The 20503-nt window shown below is 40.9% G+C and overlaps 1 protein-coding gene and 1 pseudogene across 1 annotated transcript; one reads left to right on the forward strand and one right to left on the reverse strand.

The window, feature by feature from the left end:
* Positions 1-7: 7 nt before the first annotated feature.
* On the forward strand, positions 8-4936 carry LOC133914788 (uncharacterized; annotated as a pseudogene).
* Positions 4937-11024: 6088 nt separating this feature from the next.
* Positions 11025-13482, reverse strand: LOC133916471 (mitochondrial phosphate carrier protein 3, mitochondrial-like). Its single transcript, XM_062360149.1, has 6 exons — positions 12965-13482; positions 12515-12876; positions 12378-12421; positions 11634-11848; positions 11408-11532; positions 11025-11316 (listed from the first exon to the last, which is right to left on the reverse strand). Exons 1-6 carry the CDS (start codon positions 13253-13255, stop codon positions 11238-11240), a joined length of 1116 nt encoding a protein of 371 aa, XP_062216133.1. The 5' UTR covers positions 13256-13482; the 3' UTR covers positions 11025-11237.
* Between the last annotated feature and the right edge of the window lie 7021 nt (positions 13483-20503).

The following is a 20503-nucleotide window of genomic DNA, read 5'->3' on the forward strand; positions in this document are numbered from 1 at the left end:
CGATGTGATGTCTCTTGGTTTCACTGGCTTCGTTCCGTCGGAGCTCCGTGTGTTCATCGTCACGTTTATTGGAGAGTGGCCTGTACGGGTTGTAGTCATGTTTGTGTTTGGCATAATGGACAAATTCAGATGCAATAAGATTAAATCATTAGTCGTGTACTAGCAGCATACATAGCTCAAGTCTTGAACTGAATTGATCCATGCAAATGTCACAACAATTTGACGCGCTTAAATTTGGCTCTTATCCAATTCTCCACTTGCTACGATTTTCTGCAATTTGGTGACAAATCTCTGTCAAATCCAGAATACAAATTTAAAGAGCAAAATCGCAAATCATATGTATGCACACAATATATGTTTGGTCCGAGTTACTCAAGGACCTGTAACTATCGAGAAGGCTTGTATAATTAGTAGAGGTGGTGTTATCCCTATCTATCATGGATCAAACGTTATAGTTGTGGAATTTTTTTATAGTAGGCGATACTCATCAACAACGAGGTGCTTATGATAACTTCGTAAATATTTAAGTTTAGTATATTTGATCTTCAGTAGATATTAGGTGAATAGGTACGTATGATGATGTGAGTATGTATATCTACTAGTTGTATTGATGTTTCTCTTATACTCTATCGGTTCAGAAATAATATGCGTATTTATTTTAGACTCGGTTTTTGAAGTTAGATTTTGACTATAATTTTCTTACAAAATATATCATTTATAGCTACAAAATCTATACATTATGAAATCATTTTGAATTGTGAATCTAGGTGTATAATTTTTATACGCTAAATATTCTTATAATTTGATTAAATATTAGTCAAAGTATATAAAATTTGATTTTTTTTTAAAAAAATGTTGTTATTTCTAGACGGAGGGAATAGAGTTGTAGCTACCGGGCCGGTGAGTTGGACTCGGCCTAATAAGCGATAAAAGCCGGTATATCTAGTCTTCAATAAAAATTATATAAGAACGTACGTATAAAATTATATAAGTACATCTATAAATTATATTGATGTCCCTAAATAGAATTTTAGCTACCGGACCGGTGGGGTCCGCTCGGCCTGACGCCACATGGATCGCGAGGACGAGGCTCGAAGCTCGGCAGCAGCGGCGCCGCCTCCGCCCAGAACGAGGCCATCGACCGGCGGGAGCGCCACCGCCGCCTGGCCCTCGAGACCATCGACCTCGCAAAGGATCCCTACTTTATGCGCAACCACCTCGGCAGGTACCCGCCTAAAACCCTAGCTCCTTCTCCGAACTCGCGCCCCTTTCGATTTGCTTCGATCTATACGCTGATTCCGCTGGGTTTCGTGCCTGCGTAGGTACGAGTGTAAGCTGTGCCTGACACTGCACAACAACGAGGGGAACTACCTTGCGCACACGCAGGGGAAGCGGCACCAGACCAACCTCGCCAAGCGCGCCGCCCGCGAGGCCAAGGACGCGCCCGCTCAGCCCAACAAGCGCAAGCTCGCGCCCCGCAAGTCTGGTACATGAAAAAAACAACCTCCACTCTCCTTTTCCCCCAATTCAGCTTATCTGGATTTGAGCTGAAAATAATATGCAGTTGTTGTGGCTCTGTTTAGTTCTACCAACCAGGACTCGCTATTTACGTTCTTCAGCTGCTTGGACTACATTTGGTTTTGCTGTTGCGCTAGGCTTGTTTGGAGTGTTTAGAGAGTGAAGCAACAACCTGGGGTCTTTCTTTTGGTTATTATGGATTTTCACGCTTCAAACAGATAATTAATATGTGTGAGGATTCCATGATGTTTAAAGTTTCCTCTTGGTGTAAACCCAAAATCCATGATTCCCTTTGGATATTCAATGATATGGTTGGGGGTATATACTGCACCTAATATGGATGCATAGCATAGTGGTTCTGGAGGCTAGTTCAACTTCAAATTTTCCCTGCCAACTATTATGCCGTACTTTCTGTGTTTCTCCTGATAATTTCACAAGAACAAAATAAAAAGGAACGTTTTTTGTTTGAACGACGAGAAAATATACAAAATAGTTGGTGAACATTATCTCCATATCATTCGCCGTCTGTTGTTTAGATATGCCGTAACTACTTTTTTATCCTTAGGAAATAAGACAATTGGCAATCACATGCTACTTTATTTACCTTATTAACACAGAACTAGTTAAGGTATTTGGTGCTAATGACATTCACTGACCTAGATCATGCTGCATCTTTTTCTGAAGTTTCTTGCTGAAGTTTTACTGCCTTTCCTGGATAAGCTGTGGACACTGACAACATGGTGTTCAGTGTCCACTGTTAGGGGTAATGCTGGCACATTAATTAAATAATTAGGCAACAAAGAAAGGCAGATATCCATTCAAATAACCGAAGGCCTCCTAAATGAGCTGAAGGGAGCCGAAACCCTTTCTAAAATGAAAATCCATCTTAGATGATATTGCCTGGGCTATGGCCAAACATGGATAAGAAGAGAATGCACTTATAACAGCCTTGAAAGCTCATTTGGAGCTTGGACAATTTGGATATAAGCTTATGCTGTTCAGGCTTACATTTACTGTACCAATTTTGGAGCCTAATCATGCATGTTTGGGTTACTTCTGAAAACTCTCTGTATTGTAGAAGTTTTCTGATCCCAAATGCATGTTCCTTAAGACAGAAAATTTATAGGAGTTGATGGTTGTTAAGGCTTACTTATGAAAACTCCCTGTATTGTAGAAGTTTTCTGATCCCAAATCCATGTTCCTTAAGACAGAAAATTTATAGGAGTTGAGGATTGTTAAGGCTTACTCTTCTGTGAAGATTTCTTGGAATGCTGTTTGATAAACTATTTAGGGCCTTCTATTTTGTTGTTACCTTTTGGTAGTACAGTACGCTTATTTTAACATAAGTTCTCTCATTCTCTGCACCCAATTGTATTTTCTTGGCAGCTGTTCTCATAACTATCTTTCCTCCCTTTGCAGTTAAGATTGGCAGACCAGGATATACAGTGACCAAACAATATGATCCCATCACGAAGCAAACACTCATTTCTTTTTGAGGTTAGTATTAATTGTGTTCGCATTATTTGGCACATGGATTATGTCCACACAGGACTCTGCATGTGAATTGTAACCCAGATAAATTTAGTTTTATTTCCAATCTGCCCATATCTACAGTCCCCCCCCCCCCCCCCCCGGCCCGCGGGTGTTTCTCTTTTCCTGTCATGTAATGTAGGGTACCTAAGTTACATTTTCAAGGATCTTATAGTGATACCGGTTAAGTTAGTTCCCATTTCCATCTTTATGTTTATTGCATATACTAGTCCATTGTTTATAAGGATTGCTTATGGGCTGTTTGGTTGCTTGCATCAGGGCTGTCCTAGCCCCACGCGTGCAGGGAACCGTTGTTTGGTCGCCTGGGCGCTCAAATGGGCCTGTCTTGAGCGATGCAAAATCGACGCGCGAGCCTAGCCCCGCGGAAACGGATTTCGACTTCATTTCCCCCGGGCCAGGCTCGCTCAGTGCAGCGCGTGCTCAGCTAATGATTTTAGCGCATGATTAGTGAGTATTAACTCATATAAGTACATTTGAAATTGGATTAAGGCTTAACATGATAAATTAAATACTATAGATTGTATTTATGCAAAATAAACATCATGTTAACACTTGCTTTTTTATTTCAATCTAATGCAACATGTATTCATGCGGGCAATCAAACATAATCTTTTCTTAGCCAGGCTGAGCACATGCACATGCAACCAACCAAACAAGTGGCACTGCATGTACACAACCTGGCTCACTAATACCAGCCAGGCTAGGACCATGCGAGCAACCAAATGGACCACTAAGCTGAAATTTGTGAGCTAATGCTTATTTGAAAATTTCATCTTTTGATAAAGGAGACTTATTGAAAAACTAGCATATTCGAAATACTGATTCTCCAGATTAGCATATCCAAAGTAGTGGTTTATATTTTATCAACTCTGTTTTTCAATTTTTCTTGACTGTTCTTCCTGTCCTGAAACTATTCAGTTTTTTCTATTAAAAGTAATTTATTTCATTCATTTGACTGAAATAATAGAATACAATACACAATCTTTGTGGATACTTCATACCATACTAGTCATCGACAGATTTCAGAAGATGCAAATTTTCCCTTACCCATTATTATTTTATTTTGGTTTGAACAATTTAAATAATGCTGTACACTGGAGCAATAACTTTTGACATTTTCTTTTTAGATTGGTTACCCTGAAATCGAAGAAAATAGCAAGCCAAGACACCGTTTCATGTCATCATATGAACAGGTAAAGCTAATTTCTGAGCATGATGAGGGCTGACACGGTTGTTTGAATTATAGTATGCTGCTTTGATGTAGTTTCTACTGTCCCATGTACTAACATATACTCTTCTTCTTTTTTTTTTTGGTACAGAAAGTCCAAACTTGGGATAAGCGATATCAATGCTTACTTTTGCAGCGGAGCCCTACGAAACCATTGGCTTCAAGGTGACCCCTTGCAAAACTTTGCTCTTAGGATATCAGACCCACTGTTCGATGGATATTATTAATGCTATTCGTTGTTGCAGATACCAAGCACAGAGATTGACAAATCAGTAGATAAATTCTTCTCTTACTGGGATCCTGACAAGGAGTACATGGCGAGTTTTCTTTTAAACAAAGTTTTTACCTTGAATTTAGCTGGCTTTCAAGCAATCTTGGTTTCACAGCTATACTTGGTGCTTTTGATAACAGCTTCAGCTCTACCTCAAGCCAAGACCGTCGGAAGCTAATAAACCACAAGGTCCATCATCAGCTCCTGGGCCTTTGCCTAAGACCAACTCCAGCATACAGTACTCCGCAAAGTACTGTATCACTGAAAAATGCACTCCAGTGTTGCTGGGAGAGAGCTGGGGCCTGTATTTTTTCGGACTACTGTAAAAGCGCGTATCACTGTAGCAATACTGTAGCAACACTGCTCACAGGGACTGTCAGTGGGACCGGCGACAGAAAAACGCGTCGGGTACTGTAGCAGTACTGTTAGGACACTGTTCACAGAGGCTGACAGACGGGTCCAGAGAGAGAGAAAAAGAGGAGTAGAAGATAGGAAATGGAGTAGCTGCTTGAGATGAAAAAATAAGGGACGCTGTAATAGTGATAGAGGATGCTGTAATAGTATTTTTGAAGATTAAAATTTGAGGTAGCTGTTGGAGATGGTCTAATAGGACTGGAGGTCCGGTGTTCCGCTAAGGCCATCGGACAAGTTCGATGACCCCGCCACAAGCTCCGCCCCCAGCATAGGCACCTCCTGCACCTATGGGTAGGGCTGGATAACGAGTCAATTCGGCTCGTTATGATTTTTGTACTGTAATATCTTTTGTGAACTTCTCTAATCAATGAATTGCAGCATATAAACAGTATTGTGTTGCAATGGGTGTGTGTTTATGTAAGTTTGCTGTGGATATACCAGTAAGATGAAACTCTAATTTCTTAATGCTCAAAAATATTATACCATATAAGAGTATATTTGGTGTGTTTATTTATACACGTTATCATTAACATGGTGTTAAATTTTACTCACGAAAGCGTATTAGTATGTTGCTGAAAGGATACTAGAGTTTTTTGAATTTTTTTATGATTCAACTGTGAGTTTATCATGAGTTTATTATTTAATATCTTGTTTAGTAGTGTATAATATTATTGAAATTGCTACTTATTTAAATAACTATAAAAATAATAATCTTCTAAGATATTGTGGATTTCCTATGAAATCTAAAATTTTGAAGTATTGAAAAGAAATTTCTTTGTTGTATTATTTTGCCTTTATTTTAGATCTTAGAGCTAAAATTATAGTTTTATGTAGAGTTCTCGTAATTCTAGGTGATGCTCCTGGTCACGATTATTCTAATTATTATACTAATGTTCGTTCTAAGTTATTCGAAGCTTATAGTAAATATGAAATAAAGTATGGTGGAGTCCGTATGCACCGATCTTCACTAACACTCACAATAAGTAAGAAGACGATAACGTGGTAGAAAATATTTGGTGCAGGTTTTTCATCAAGAAGTTTACACTCTTCGTCACGATCGTCTACAAGTGTCGAAATTTCATTATCTGGAGGAGAGCTAACTATCTTCATCGATAGTGACGATGTTAGCTATGAACAAGAAAATTTCAACATACTGCAATGATGGTATGAGCACAAGATGATTTTTTTTTTATTTTTTTTGAAAACGATCCCTACGGTTTCACCCACTTTTTGTTTTGGTCTATAAATACCATCTCAAACTTCCTGTGATCTCATCGTCCACCTATCTTTCTTTTCCTAGTTGCTAGCCAGTAGCCTCTTGCCCACATCAAGAAATTAATTTCATATTTCAATTCATGGATCAAGACGTCGAGAACTCGCGTACATGGTCACGAGTGTGGCAATATTTTGAAAAAATCTTTAGAAAAATTAACGCGAAACATGTAAGATTTGCTAAGTGTAATATATGCCGCAATGAATTATGTACCAGATCTCTAAGTGGAACTTGATACTTTTGGAAGCATATTAAATATTGCAAGCAAAATTCTAGTGAAATCATGTAATTTTTGAAGTATAGTCATAGGTTGTACTTTTTTTTCTTTCTAGTGGAAAGGTTTTTAACGAGGCAACCAATCAATATAGTTCTTTTTATTTATTTTCTATAATTATTTTGGAATTTTGTAGCTATTATTTTTTTATTTATTTTTTCTATTTTTGGAGTGCTGCCGGGCCGAGAGTGCCTCCACCGTGAGGGCCGGGTCTGTCGTGCCGATTGTGCCATGGGCTGAGGACGCGGCACGCGGGCTGGCATGGCACGGCCTGTTATAGTAGTCAGGCCTATCAGGTCGTGTCGTAGCTGAGTCATATCGAGCTGGACCCCTGTCGGGCTGATCTGAGTGACCCATTTGATCATCTGTGCCTACACCTAGCTGCAGATTTTAAAAACTAAGAACCAAGAAATAGAGTACACATGTGTTTGCTATTGCTAGACAACAAGTACTTTTTTTGCTAGTGTATCAAAATTTTCAACAAACTGACATATCAGAGATGACCAAATGAGTCACTCGGGCTGGCCCGGCACGGGTCCAGCTTGGCATGGCCCGACTACGACACGACCCGACTATTATAACGGGCCGTGCCGGCTCGTGTGCCACATCCTCGGCCCATGGCACGGCCTATCTTCCATCGTGCCGTGCCGGGTCGGCCTACGGCACGATTGGCACGACGGGCCCGGTCGGCATGACAGGCCTGATCGGCATGACGGGCCCGGTCGGCACGGTGGAGTCACACTTGGTCCGGTAGCACTCCGATAATATAAAAAAATCAAAAATAATATCTATAAAATTGAAAAAAAATCAAAAAATTATAGAAAATAAATAAAAAAGAGTTTTATTGATTGGTTGTCTCGTTAAAAACCTTTCACTAAAAGTAAAAAAGAGTACATATTATGACTATGCTTCTAAAATTACATGGTTTCATTAGAAATTCTAGAATTTTGCTTGCAATATTTAATATGCTTCCTTAAGTGTCACGTTCTATTTGGAGATCTGGCATATAATTCATTGTTGCATATATTACACTTAACAAATCTTATTTATTTCCTGTTAATTTCTCTAAAAATCTTTTCAAAATGTTGCCACACCCATGACCAATTGAAATATAAAATTGATTTCTTGATGTGGGCAAGTGGCTATTGGCTAGCAACTAGTAAAAGAGAGATATGTGGACGATGGGATCACAGGGAGTTTGAGATGGTATTTATAGGCGAAGACGAGAGGTGGGTGGGGCCGTGGGGGTTATTTTTGAAAATAAATAAAGAAAAATCATTGATAAAATAAAAACTTAAAAATAATAGAGACATATAATTAATTCTAAAAATGAGCTTTATTGATAGTTTGTCTCATTAAAAACCTTTGTAGCAAAGTAAAAAAAGAGTACAACCTAGCTTAGAAAATCCAAAATTACATGTTCTCATCAACATCTAGGTGCAAATTTTGTAATGATTTTTAAAGCTCAGTGTTCTTTGCAGTGTGTTGCATTCGTGATTCAGCTTGTTCTTAATCTTGTACTATGTTGAGTTTTTCAGCCATATCACTTGATATATTTGTTCTTCTCTCTTGGATTATCTTTCCAGTAAGACTGAAGGCAGCCTCAGAAGAAACTGTAGATACATGAACTGTTAACAAATCTTGCGTTAACAGTGAAAGCACATGATAATTCGTCTTGTGCTTATGCCACTATTGCAGTATGTTGAAGTTTTCTCGTTCATGGCTGACAATGTCATTGTCGATGAAGGTCGTTAGCTCCCCTCCGGATGTTAGAATTCTGGCGCTCGTAGACGATCTTGACGAAGAGTGTGAACTTCTTGATGAACAACCTGCATCAAATATTTTCTCCACGTTATCGTCTTCTTACTTATTGTGGGTGCTAGTGGAGTTTGTTGCAGGCGGACTCTGTCATACTTTATTTTATATTTACTATAAACTTCGAATAACTTAGAACGAATATTAGTATAATAATTAGAATAATCGTAGCTAAGAGCATCACCTAGAATTGCGAGAACTCTACAGAAAGATGTAATTTTAGCTCTAGGATATAAAATAAAGGCAAAGATGTATAATAAAGGAATTTCTTTCCAATACTTTAAAAATTTAGATTTCATAGAAATTACACAATCTTTTAAAAGATTGTCATTTTCATAGTTGTTTAAATGAGTAGCAATTTCAACAATATTATGCACTACTAAACAAGATGTTGGATAATAAACTTCTGATAAACTCACAGTTGAATCATAAAAAATTTCAAGAAACTCTAGTATCCTTTCGGCAACATACCAATGCGTTTTCGTGAGTAAAGTTTGAGTCCATGCTGATGATAACGTATATGAATAAACACATCAAATATGCTCTTATATGGTATAATATTTTTGAGCATTAAGAAAGTAGAGTTTCATCTTACCGGCATGTCCACAGCAAACTTACGTGAACGCACACCCATTGCAACATAGTACTGTTTATATGCTGCAATTTGTTGGTTAGAGGAGTTCAAAAAAAATTGGAGTACGAAAATCGTATAGGTATTGCGACAACCTTTTCAAACCGAATTTTACTATAAGATTGACAATATGACAAATACAACATTGATGTATCAAGAAAAATTTAACATAAATACTAAACAACGGAGTTAGAATATTTATTGCTTTAGAATTTGCACCGGTTATCTAAAGTGATAGAAAATATTTATTCATGAGACCAAAGTATTCAACTATTTGAGATTTTTTTCAGTAATATTTTCACGGGTACGCGCGTTGTCAATCAACCAAAAATCTATTATTCTCTTTTCTAATTTTCAGTCATTATTAACAAAATAAACAACCACACTAAGATAATTCTCTCTAACCCTACCTGCTCATATGTCTGAGGTCAAAGCAACTGAAAATGTATATGTTTGCAACAGTTTTTTAAGTTTTCTACGACACGCATTGTAGTAGTTTACCTTATCCCTACTAGTTGTCTGTCTAGAAACATGTATGAACCTAGGATTATGAGCTTGTTTAATGTAATCTTCAAATGCAGCAGACTCATCGATATTGAGTGGTAGATTCGCTCTTGCAATGAAGCGATATAACTTTTTTTAAAAATTGACGGAGTCGTACTCCCAATAACGAACAAAGCCGTTGGGGCTGCTTCATGGCTGCTCCACTCTTTCGTTTGCAACTTGTGACATGCTTCTTCAAGTGTCCCGTTCCACTTGAGGGCTTTGTAGATAATTCATATTTGCAAATATAACACCTAGCATATCTGACACTTACCTCATCTTCCTTTTTGTAGTACTTTTTGAAGTCTTGCTAAACTTCGGAAGTACCGACCCTTGATCTTTTACAGCCGGTGCTTGCTAATGTGTGCGCACTTGTAAAGCCTGACGATGGAGGTGTTGTTGCATCACCTGCATGTGAATCAACCAGAGGTTCACCGTTGGGTCAATCATCACCTGCAGCATTGGTATCAAATGGGTCGTAGTTCCCTGTGAGTCCTTGGAGAAAAAATTCATAATCAATGGATGTATCATGATCACCGGCATTCATGATCAATGTTGAATGACAATTAAACAAAATACAAATATTTAAAGTTAGAAATAATCAAATAATAAAACTAATAATAAAATAAGCCTGAACAACGATGAAAAAAATCATTAAGATTTCTTCAACTTTAAGACACCAGGTCAGCAGGATGACGGTTTTGGAATTGCTCGAATTTTTTGTAATAATTCAAATTAATTTTGTCAAATTATCATTAATTCTCAAGAACTTTGAGACAAGAATGAGAGGAGGAAACAAGAGAGAAAATTATGTTGTTGGTGTGGAATAGGTAAAAAATGATGATTTTTGCATTTTTTTTTTAATTTTTTTGAAGCTCAAACTGTCACAAAACGGCTATAAAATTCAAAAATATCGGGTTAACCCGTGTGCCGGCCGTGCCCGCAACGGCTAATGCCGGCCCAGGTGTGCCTATCGCTGGGCTGTGCCGTCGCGCGTCGGTCACGTCGTGCCGTGCCGGGTCGTGTCGTGCCCATGCTGGCCCGAAAGATCCAAACCGGACCGTGCCAACCCGGCCCATCTAGGCTCGGATCGGGCTGTGTTTGAGCTGTACCAACAGTATCGTGCCTCGGATTGGCTCATGTAGCACAAGCTATTTGGACATCTTTAGGCGTTGGCTAGGCTGCTCGCATAAAAAATGCTCTTGCTCACGTACCTGTAAATAGTAAGCCTCAAACTAGTCTGTCCGGTATTTTCTTCTTTCATCAGTAAATGTAAACAAGTAGAATTGAACACCAAAATCCTCGAACTGAGCCTAACTAAAATCAACAATAATCACGAATTATCATGGGCACAAGATAAATAATTACATGATCCATGCTTTGAATTCTTCTTTCTTCAAACCATGTAGATCGCCAGGTTGCACGAGCAGAAGTTTTGACCCTGACAAATTGAGAGAGGACACTAGATTGTAGGACAGGCTAATAGTGTCGAAAAATGAAGCGTCATTCGAACAACAGACCAGTGTCATCCATTACAGTATTCTGTTATTCAAGGGGTAACAACAAAAGCCCATTGCTAGTGTAATGCTCTACCGGCTAAAACTTAAACATAGCATTAACACTTCATCCTCCTATATTCAAGCTCTTGCGAAAATCAGAGCAATAGCAATACATCTACTTCGGCTATGGATAGTTCAGTACAAGACCACCTCGGTGCGGTCAGCTCTGCTTTTCGTGATCCACCTGGTGCAAAGCAGCAGCAGCAGCACCACTAGGGTTCACTCCACCGGATGTTGGCCTGCACAATTAATCAATAAGATAATTTGATATCACAGCACAAACTGTCAGCGATGACCACATGCATGAAATATGCAACAGGGTAGACTTACAATCCAACGAAGACTTTAAATGCATCGTACGTTGCCCATTGCGCTCCTGTGAGAGTACCGACCATAATAATACGAAGAGGAAGGCCCCGTGTGAATAAACCCCACATTCCAAGGGTTCTTACAGCCTGAAGTATGATGCATTGGTCAGAAGCCAAAGGTTAAGAAATTGTTCAACGGAATTATTAACATTGAACCTTGTTTTTCTTAGATAGGACTAGCAGCTTACATCCGCCACAGTGGCTCCCTGTGCATTGTTTAGGAAAGACACCAGGTTGTCTGCAGGATGAGATATAGCAGCACAGAAGACTCCAGCAATATATCCCCCTGCAAAGCTCACTGCTAGCTGGAGTTGCTTACTGCATTGATCTTTCGGCTTTGGTACTGCATGCTTGTAGACCATCTCAACAATGGTCTCAAAGCAAGCAAATTTCATCATAGTGTCTGCAAGGTAATAAATGAAGTAATTAAGGTGCACAAGCAAGCATATGTCATTAAAAGAAAAGTAACAGGAAGGCTGTGCGAACTATGCCTACATGACTATGTTTTCTGTAAAGTACCTTATAGGTGAGTGGGCATTACATAGTCATGTTGCACAATCAAGTTATTCAAGTTATCCATGAACACCGTACTCAAAGATTATTTCACACATAGGTTTAAGCTCTAGTCATCATTGAGTGTTTTGACAACTGTGGCTAGCCTAGATTTCGACTGCAGAGTGCAATGAATTACATGGATCATACAAAATTGTTACTGAGATAATTCATCTACTTAAAAATTATGTTTCAGCACCAGCCACAGGGATCAAGCAGGCTCATTCGTACCCGAGCAAGTGCTGCAAAGAGGAAATTACTTTAGTATGGTATTGATCAAAATTCTAAACTACTTGATCTATAAAAAAATCAGGAGTGAAGAAACCTTAACATGCAACTACAGCAGCAAAAGATAACTGTTAACAAGACATTTGACTTACAGGGAACTTGGCGGCCCCAAAGAGGAAGCAGTCCTTTGTAAAGCCTGAAATTTGCACACAGCGTTAAAGAGTGTTCTCCAAAACCTTGAACAAGACTAGTTATCACACAAAGTATACAAGACATGCAGTATCTATACCCAATGGCACCTTCAGATTGGACAATCTTCGGAAGCCCATCGGTCAGGCACCGAGCAAATCCCGGCTGTGTCTGGACTCGAACCTTGACAGCCTCCATGGGGCATAGAGCTACATCTGCAATCACCTCAGCCGACGCCGACGCTGCAAGGTAAATCAAAGTCTTCAACTTTTCAGCATGCTCGGGGCCAGCAATGTCCGAGTAGCACTTCTTGAAGAACTCGTAGAACCCAAACTTGCAGGCCCCCTGGCAGCTGTATCCAACCAGCGTGGGCATCCAGCCTTTGAAGAATCCACCAAGGCCTTGTTCTTGGAGAAGGACACCAAAGCCAGATGAAATGTCCCTGTACTTGCTAGGATCCACCTGAGAGAAGGAACATTGAAGCGAGCAACACCTCCGTTAGCCATTGAGCCATCAGGGAAATGAAGCAAGGAACCTCTCGCTCACGGACCTGCATGTTGCACTTGACGAGGTCGAGAGGCGTGACCGCGAGGTGGGTGAGGCCGGTGCTGAGCATCCCGCCGAGGGCGCAGGTGGCGTAGAACAGCGGCGTGTGCATTGCTATAAACTCCCATTTCCACTCCGTCTTCCCGCCACCCGCTCGGGCTCCCTTCCCGCACCGGTCGCGGACGGCGGCCTCCCACTGCCTCCCGAGCCACTCGGCGTTGCCGGCGAGCGCGGCCAGGACGCAGTCGAGGGGCAGCGCGGCCGGGGAGCACCCGACCTTGTCGCGACTCGCCATATAGGAGGCACGGGAGATGGGGGTCCGACGGGAGAGCGTAGGCGAGGGCGTCGCGCATGGTAGGGGGGAAGAAGGGGAGGGGTTTCGGCGAAGGCCGCGGCCTCCCTTAGCTTAGCTCGGGAGCAATTGGGATTCCGGCTCCCCTCCACGCCCTCCACGCCGCGCGCGCCGGTGGATGTTCGTGAAAGTGGCGTGCCGCCCGCCCGGTGTGCTCCGCCCACGCTCGGCGGCTGCGCTCTTATGGGCCGCCGACCCGAGATTTGTGGAGTTTTATATTTTTTATATTTTTTATCATTAATATTTAAATAAATAGTTTCTATGTTAATATTTATATAAATAAACATCTATCACCCTTTAAAAATACTACAATCCTTCAGAGGATGGTAAGGATATTATGGTGGCAATATCACCTTTTACTACCCTCTCAGAGGATAGGTAGGACCCACTCCCAAGCACCGCCGTGCAGCATCCCTTGCCGCCCTTCTAGCGGCGGTTAGCCCTATCATTTGAAAAATTGATTTTTTTAATTTAACTTTTGTATATGTCAATTTGAAAAATAGTGCACATTCATTCGATGAAAAATGATAGTTATATAAAAAGTGGTCAAAACGACATTATAGAGTAGTTACTTTTTGAAAATTTTGGATCATGTAAATTTGTCAATATTTATTTATTTATTTGGTGTAAAATTGTATGAGTAACTTTTTTTAGTGACGTAATGTTGGGAAGATTAAAAAATTAATTTTTCGAACAATTATAGTTATGAAGCATTATTAGCATAATACCCGGTATGGAGGTTATATACGCTAACAAATATTACATAGGACATGAGATTTGTCGTTGCTGCGCGAATGGATCCTAACTATAAAGACATAACGACACCAAACGTTGATATGTATAATACGCCTAAAGACTAATCTAATAGCATGCCGCTGCTAATCCTAACATGCCTTAATGAGTAAAAGTATGTCGGGTTATAGTAGATGCTCTCTATTAAGTGTACCTAAGATATTTGCCCTTTCTCAGGGTATCGGGGCCACCCATCTTAGCGCGATGGGCCCTCTCTCGCTTCCTTGCCTTCTCCGCTTCGTGTGCTTGAGCCGTGGCGAGCTCCTCCACTGCCTTCCTCATGTGCTCTTCCTGCTGCTTCAGCCGTAGTTCCTTCTATTGATGCTCGTACTCCAACGTTCGTATGCTTCCCTCCTCCATTGCATGCCCATATCGACTCACCGCTTTTGGTCTTCATTTTGCTCTATATCGAGCTATTTCATAAAGTCACATATAGGTGGAGGAGACTGGACAAATAAAACAAGATGTGAGATTAGTAAAATAGTGCATGAAATCGTATGGAAAGTGTCACATGAGTGATCTACGTTGCTATACCGGTGGTACTCATACGGTTGAAGGATCAGTGACGTCCTAAGGGGGGTTGAATTAGGACACTTAAAATATATTCGACTCCAAAAACTACATAAGATGAACCTATATCAATTTCTATCTAAATATGCTCTATGTTTATCTAGTGTGTCTACTCTGCTGATCAAAGCACTTGCAACCTATCTCAGAAGGTAAATTGCAAAAATATAAATATAGAAACGTAAATAAGGTAGAAAGAGCAAAATCAACACAAGAGATTTTTATCTCGTGGTATCGATGGCATGAATGGCATATCTAGTCCACATTGGTGCTCCACAAAGGATATACTCCTGGTCGACACCCAATCACGACTCTTGAGCCACCAAGTCACAAAGACAAGACCTCCACCCGAATGTGCCACCAAGCCACCAAGGCAAGGTCTCACCACTAGCCTTTCTTCTAGTTTCTTACCGTCGTGATCACTTCAGAGCTTGAGCCACCAAGGCAAGGGTATCCGCTTCCCCGTACACGCTTCTCATCGCAGCTCCACACCAAGTTAGAGGGTCAACAACATTTTCGACGAGTTACCAAGACTCCAAGGTACCAGCGTAACACTTGTTACAAGGTTGGATCACTCTTTGATCCACTCTCTAGGCAGCAATCACCTACAACACTCTCTCTAGGCCTATAAGCACTAATCGCTCATTAATCTTGTGCTTAATCACCTTGGATAATCACTTTAAGTACTTTGATGGCTTGTATATTTTCTCAAGTGTGTATGAGCTTCCTCTAGACTTCAGCAGCATACCACACCTTCAAATGACTGAGTGGAGGGATATTTATAGCCTCAAACTCGTGCACTAGCTGTTAACCCAACGGCTCAGAAAAGTTGTTAATACCAGATAATTCGGTGAGAACAATAGTACTAACACCGGATCATTCGGTGAGTACACTCTCACAAACTAGCCGTTAGAACCCACTCAAGCTTCTGTGAACACCAGACACTCTGGTGTATACTTCATCTCCATCACCGAACTATTCAGTGAGTTATCCTGACCTATCAAAGTCTTTCCTTCTTTTCTGTATAAATTGCTCCGGGCCCATTGAATAGAATAATAAAGATTAAGCGAGGTGAGCCTTTCAGGCCTTTCAACCATCAATACGACCTCGTATGGCAGCTTATCTTTGGGCTTCTATTGAATCGAGAAATTGGATTGTACATCTTTTTGATTTTGATATTGATTTTGCTCCCGTCTCCACTAGATCTCTTCCTGAGGGTACCCCCAAAAGGAACCTTCTTCTCCTCAGCCATTTCATTTCAGGTTAAGAAGATGGGAAAGCGCCTTTCTCTCTATAAGAACAGTGCATTCTGAGGTGTGAAGTGGGAGAGAGGGTGAAAGCATCCGATGCACATCACTTCATCATCGGACTATCCGATGCCTTGAACTTCGCTCTGCCTCTTTACATTATTCATTGTTCGGTAGCACCGGACCTTCCAGTGAGATCTTCAGGCCTCTCTCCCACTTTGTCAAATACGTTGTGATGAGTTCAACACATCGAGCACCGGATCATCCGGTGAGACAAATCTTCCTGGGACTTCTTCAATTCGATCAAACTTTGTCCCAGCTGCGGTGACTTCTTCATGTATTGCATCCATGAGACCTACTAACATATATTTTTGACAAACATGTTAGTCCCATTGAGTATATTGTCATTAATTACCAAAATCACAATAATAGCCTAATAGGGCTATTTTCGCTACAACGGTCCATGTTGAGGTTTATCGTATTGGTAGTTGGCATATATGAAGAAGTATAGGTCATAAGTGTAGGAGATGTCCTGGGACTCGCGAAGCCTATAAAGATTGCCATAGAAGCATATCGGCGATTCGACCCCCTGAGGGATGAAAATCCCCCAATGTTTCTTGAATGGGCTTGGTGGAGGTAAGGAAGACATTGCAGTTAAAGGTGTTGAGAAATGAGTGATCTATCCATGGTTGAGGGTGGGGTTATTTATGATGTCTGGCGGCTGGTATTTGGATTGAGTGCATGGGCTTGGCTGGGGCTGGAGCATATGATTCCCTGCGAAAGATGAAAAAGTAATGGCACTGTTGCTAGCCAGAGATTCCCTGTGTCAAGATAGAGGTGTTGTCATTTAATTTATGATTAAATCTCTGTTGTGTGGTCACTTCATGTCTATAGCCTGCGTCAGGATAGAGGTGGTCATTTCATGGTTAAAGCTGAGTCGTGTAGTCACTTTGTGTCTAAAGTCAGACTCACGACAGAGGTGTTGTCATTTCATGCTTGAAGCTCTGTCGTGTGGTCACTTCATGTATAAGTATTCTTTTCATATATTGGATAGAATTGTGCTTGGATAGTATGTTAATATAATAAACATATTATCATATTGATTAGATATAAAGTTTACAAATAGTTCATAACATAGTACGTTAATATAAGATAATAACCATATACCCATCGAACTGAACTAATAAAATGGAAATTTAAACAAAAAAATAGTCGTAGCTGGCATTTGCATAGTTCTTAGTGGATAGATGTTGAATACCTAGATCATCTCAAGATGGCAAAGGAAAGTGGCGATGCAAATTAGCGGAAGAATGTTAGCTGTGCCAGTCATTGCTATCAGGGTAAGATATTTGTCGTGTCCGAGGTATTGATGCGAAGTTGTAAGGATAGGTACCAGCAAATACACCATCATTTTCAGGATCATCAATGTCCTCCAGAGATGGAGGTCTCGGCCTGTTGAAACAAACATAAAATGGGAATTTCAGTTTATAGTGGTTCTTATGAGATTATATGATAAATAAACAAGACGTTAATTAAACATACTGCTAATGCAGCGTCATCATCCCAATGGCCCAGGTAGGCCTCCGTAGTCGAAGTGACGTGCTGCCAAACAGTATCTGGGGTGTAGGTGACCTGTGTACGTGTACGCGAGACGTACCACCGCAGGTACTCCTCGAAGCTCGGGTCGGTGAAAGAGGACGCTCCTCAATGACATCCTCAAGGGCATGAGCCCATGCTAAGACGTATGGCGCCAAGCGATCTGCTCAGAGGTTACCACCCGGTTGGCCCTTACGTGTATACCTACAAGTCAATCACGTTAGATAGACTATAAATGAGATGAATGCTATGATTATATATTTGATTTTAGTTACCTATGAACGTGGCTCGGAACCGTACAAACGTTGATGAGGGGGAACGCCTGGAAGCGTCCGAACTGCCTCATCACGTGGTGGGGTGAGTACTCCTCGACGTAGATGTCGAAGATGAGTGGCTTCTTCGTAAGCCAGTAGTCCTCGTCACGGCTGCACAAGGGACGCAAATCGAAAGGCGCATGGTCTTGTATCATCAAGTGGCTGTAGGGGGTCCAGACCACGTCCTCTGGACGCAGACGGTCAAACTTTGACCTAAAAAGCTTGTACACGTTGTGGGCATGCTCGTGCGCCTAGTGCAGCTATGGAGAAAAGTAGTAAGAATCCGGAATTAAAATATGTGGCAAATGAAGCGGAGCTATATTTCCTACGTACCCGGTGTCGACACCACAACAAGCCTATGATGGGCCCATCTTCCTCGGGTTCCCCGTACCATTCCTCAGGGTATAGAGACTGGTCCACAACGGGTCAACCAATCGCAAACCACTCGTACGACCATAACTGCAGCAAGAGTGGACACCCAACAAATGTGGGCACCTAACAGATAGGCCACATCCTGCAATGTCGGAGCTATCTCGCCGCAGGGGAGGTGCAAAGTGTGGGTCTCATGCCTCCACCGGTCGACAAGTAAAGCGATCAACGAGAGGTAGAAATAGAATCACCTCGGCATTGCCTTAGGGTTCTCTGTCGCTTAGGCCTCTACCAAACGACACAACGGTTGGAGTTCAAATGCTGCGAACCTGAACCGTTTGAAATGACTTGGTGAAACAATAGCATGCTTGACCACGCTTAAGGAACCAATATCAGCTCTCCCCGTTCTCACTCTCCATGAAGGCAAACCCCAGTAGCAGATAATATCTTTCCTTTATACTTCCCAGTGAGGAACATCTCGTCCAAGCAAATGATGGGTCTACAGTACATAAATGCCTTGATGGTTGCCGCAAATGCAAAAAAAGCACGCTACAATACTCGCTTCCCTCTATACTTCACATCAGTCGAGGGGTAATGCTTGATGTCAAAGTAACTTCTAGAGTTTCTCGCACATATTGTGGCTAGTTGACGTGGTAAGTTGCCATATGAATCTTCGTATGCCCCAAACCTCATCTCAATAGCATTATGTTTTGCCCTCCATAGCTTGGCGTAGTTTATTGTATACTAAAACCTTTCCTCAATAGCACATATTATTGATTGTGGCTCATACTTTAGGTTGTCCACAATCTCTCCGTACATAATATTGGCAACAAAAGCAGATGACAGGTTTCGGCGGGAGAACTCTATTTCCTCAATGTGATAGTTATGCTCCATAACTATTGAGCACTCCCAGTAGTCAACCCACTTTTTCCTGAATGTGTGCATCCGCCACGGACCATCAGACACCAAACACTTGACACCGCACTCCCTTTTGCTCAACTTCACAACCTTGAACTACTTTCGAAGAGACAACGACTAGAATTTCACTGCATCAATAACAACCTCCTTATTAGTGTACATATCACCCTGGGACACCTCGTTCTCATGATATTTCCTAGGTCTCTGATGACCCTCACTCACCACTACCTTTGAAAATTCTTGATTCCTCCACTCTGTAGGAACAAGAGCATTTCCTTCCTCGTCGAATGAATCCTCATCGACAATGGCTTCCTCCAGCTCTTGATCCCCGCTCTCCATCTCTTCAATTATGCTAGGGATGTGCTCTCCTCATCGTCTACACCCCTCGGTTGCATCTCTTGCACATCCCCAACGTCTTGCTCGTCCCCTACAGTTACCAGGTCTGCTTCATCCTCCACTATCTGACTTGTTTCTGCTACTGCTTCCGCAACATTTATCTCTGTTGGATCCTTCTAGTATGCCTCATCTAGTAGCACAAGAGGGAGATCACGTTCACACGATATATCTATGTACCGCATCCAAGTAGATGTCGCATTAATCGGGACAAGCTCTCCAAAGTACCCCTAAGTAGCACGGCTTAGTATAACTCTCAGCTTAAGCTTGTGTTGTTGAGGATCCAGTTAAAAAGGCGCATCAGCCACTTTCACACGCCCACTATAGTCCTCTCATTGGCTCTACTAAGTCCCTTGACGACATGTTGAAATCCAGAGAGATCTACACCGCTAAGACTATAACCAATTTGACCTTTACCATAATATATCTGAAAATATAATTTATCGGACATATCTGAAAACATCCGAAAATATGTCAAAGTTAATACCGGAAACTATACTTCTGATTATCCAAACTCTAACAAAATTACTAACACCAATGATCACCTAACAATACATTTAGTTCACTACAATCAATATTGCGCCTAAGCAAACTAACCAATTTAAACTAATTAACCATCCGTCTATTTAATAAAGTTTCTAATTATCTATGATTATTACTTACATTATTATTTCATAAAATCTAGATAATCGAAACTACAATACTCTAAATACAACTATACATGTGATGACTATCCTACCATATTGAAATTGATCTTTACAATATACTACAAAAGACAGCATATCCTACCTTTCTAAACTCTAGGTCTCATATAATATAACTATTATTATGTCTCTAAATCCTAGATTTAATGGTACTTTAATTACTAATAAAAACATAAGTATAGAAAAATTATAAAAAACGAGATCCAAAATTCACAGATAAAAACAAAAGGGCTTCACCACGCTGCCTCTCTCTCCTCTTATCCCTCTTTCTTTTTTTAGATTTAAATAGCT

The sequence above is a fragment of the Phragmites australis genome, chromosome 4 (genome assembly GCF_958298935.1).
Source record: "Phragmites australis chromosome 4, lpPhrAust1.1, whole genome shotgun sequence".
NCBI classification, from domain to species: Eukaryota; Viridiplantae; Streptophyta; class Magnoliopsida; order Poales; family Poaceae; genus Phragmites; species Phragmites australis.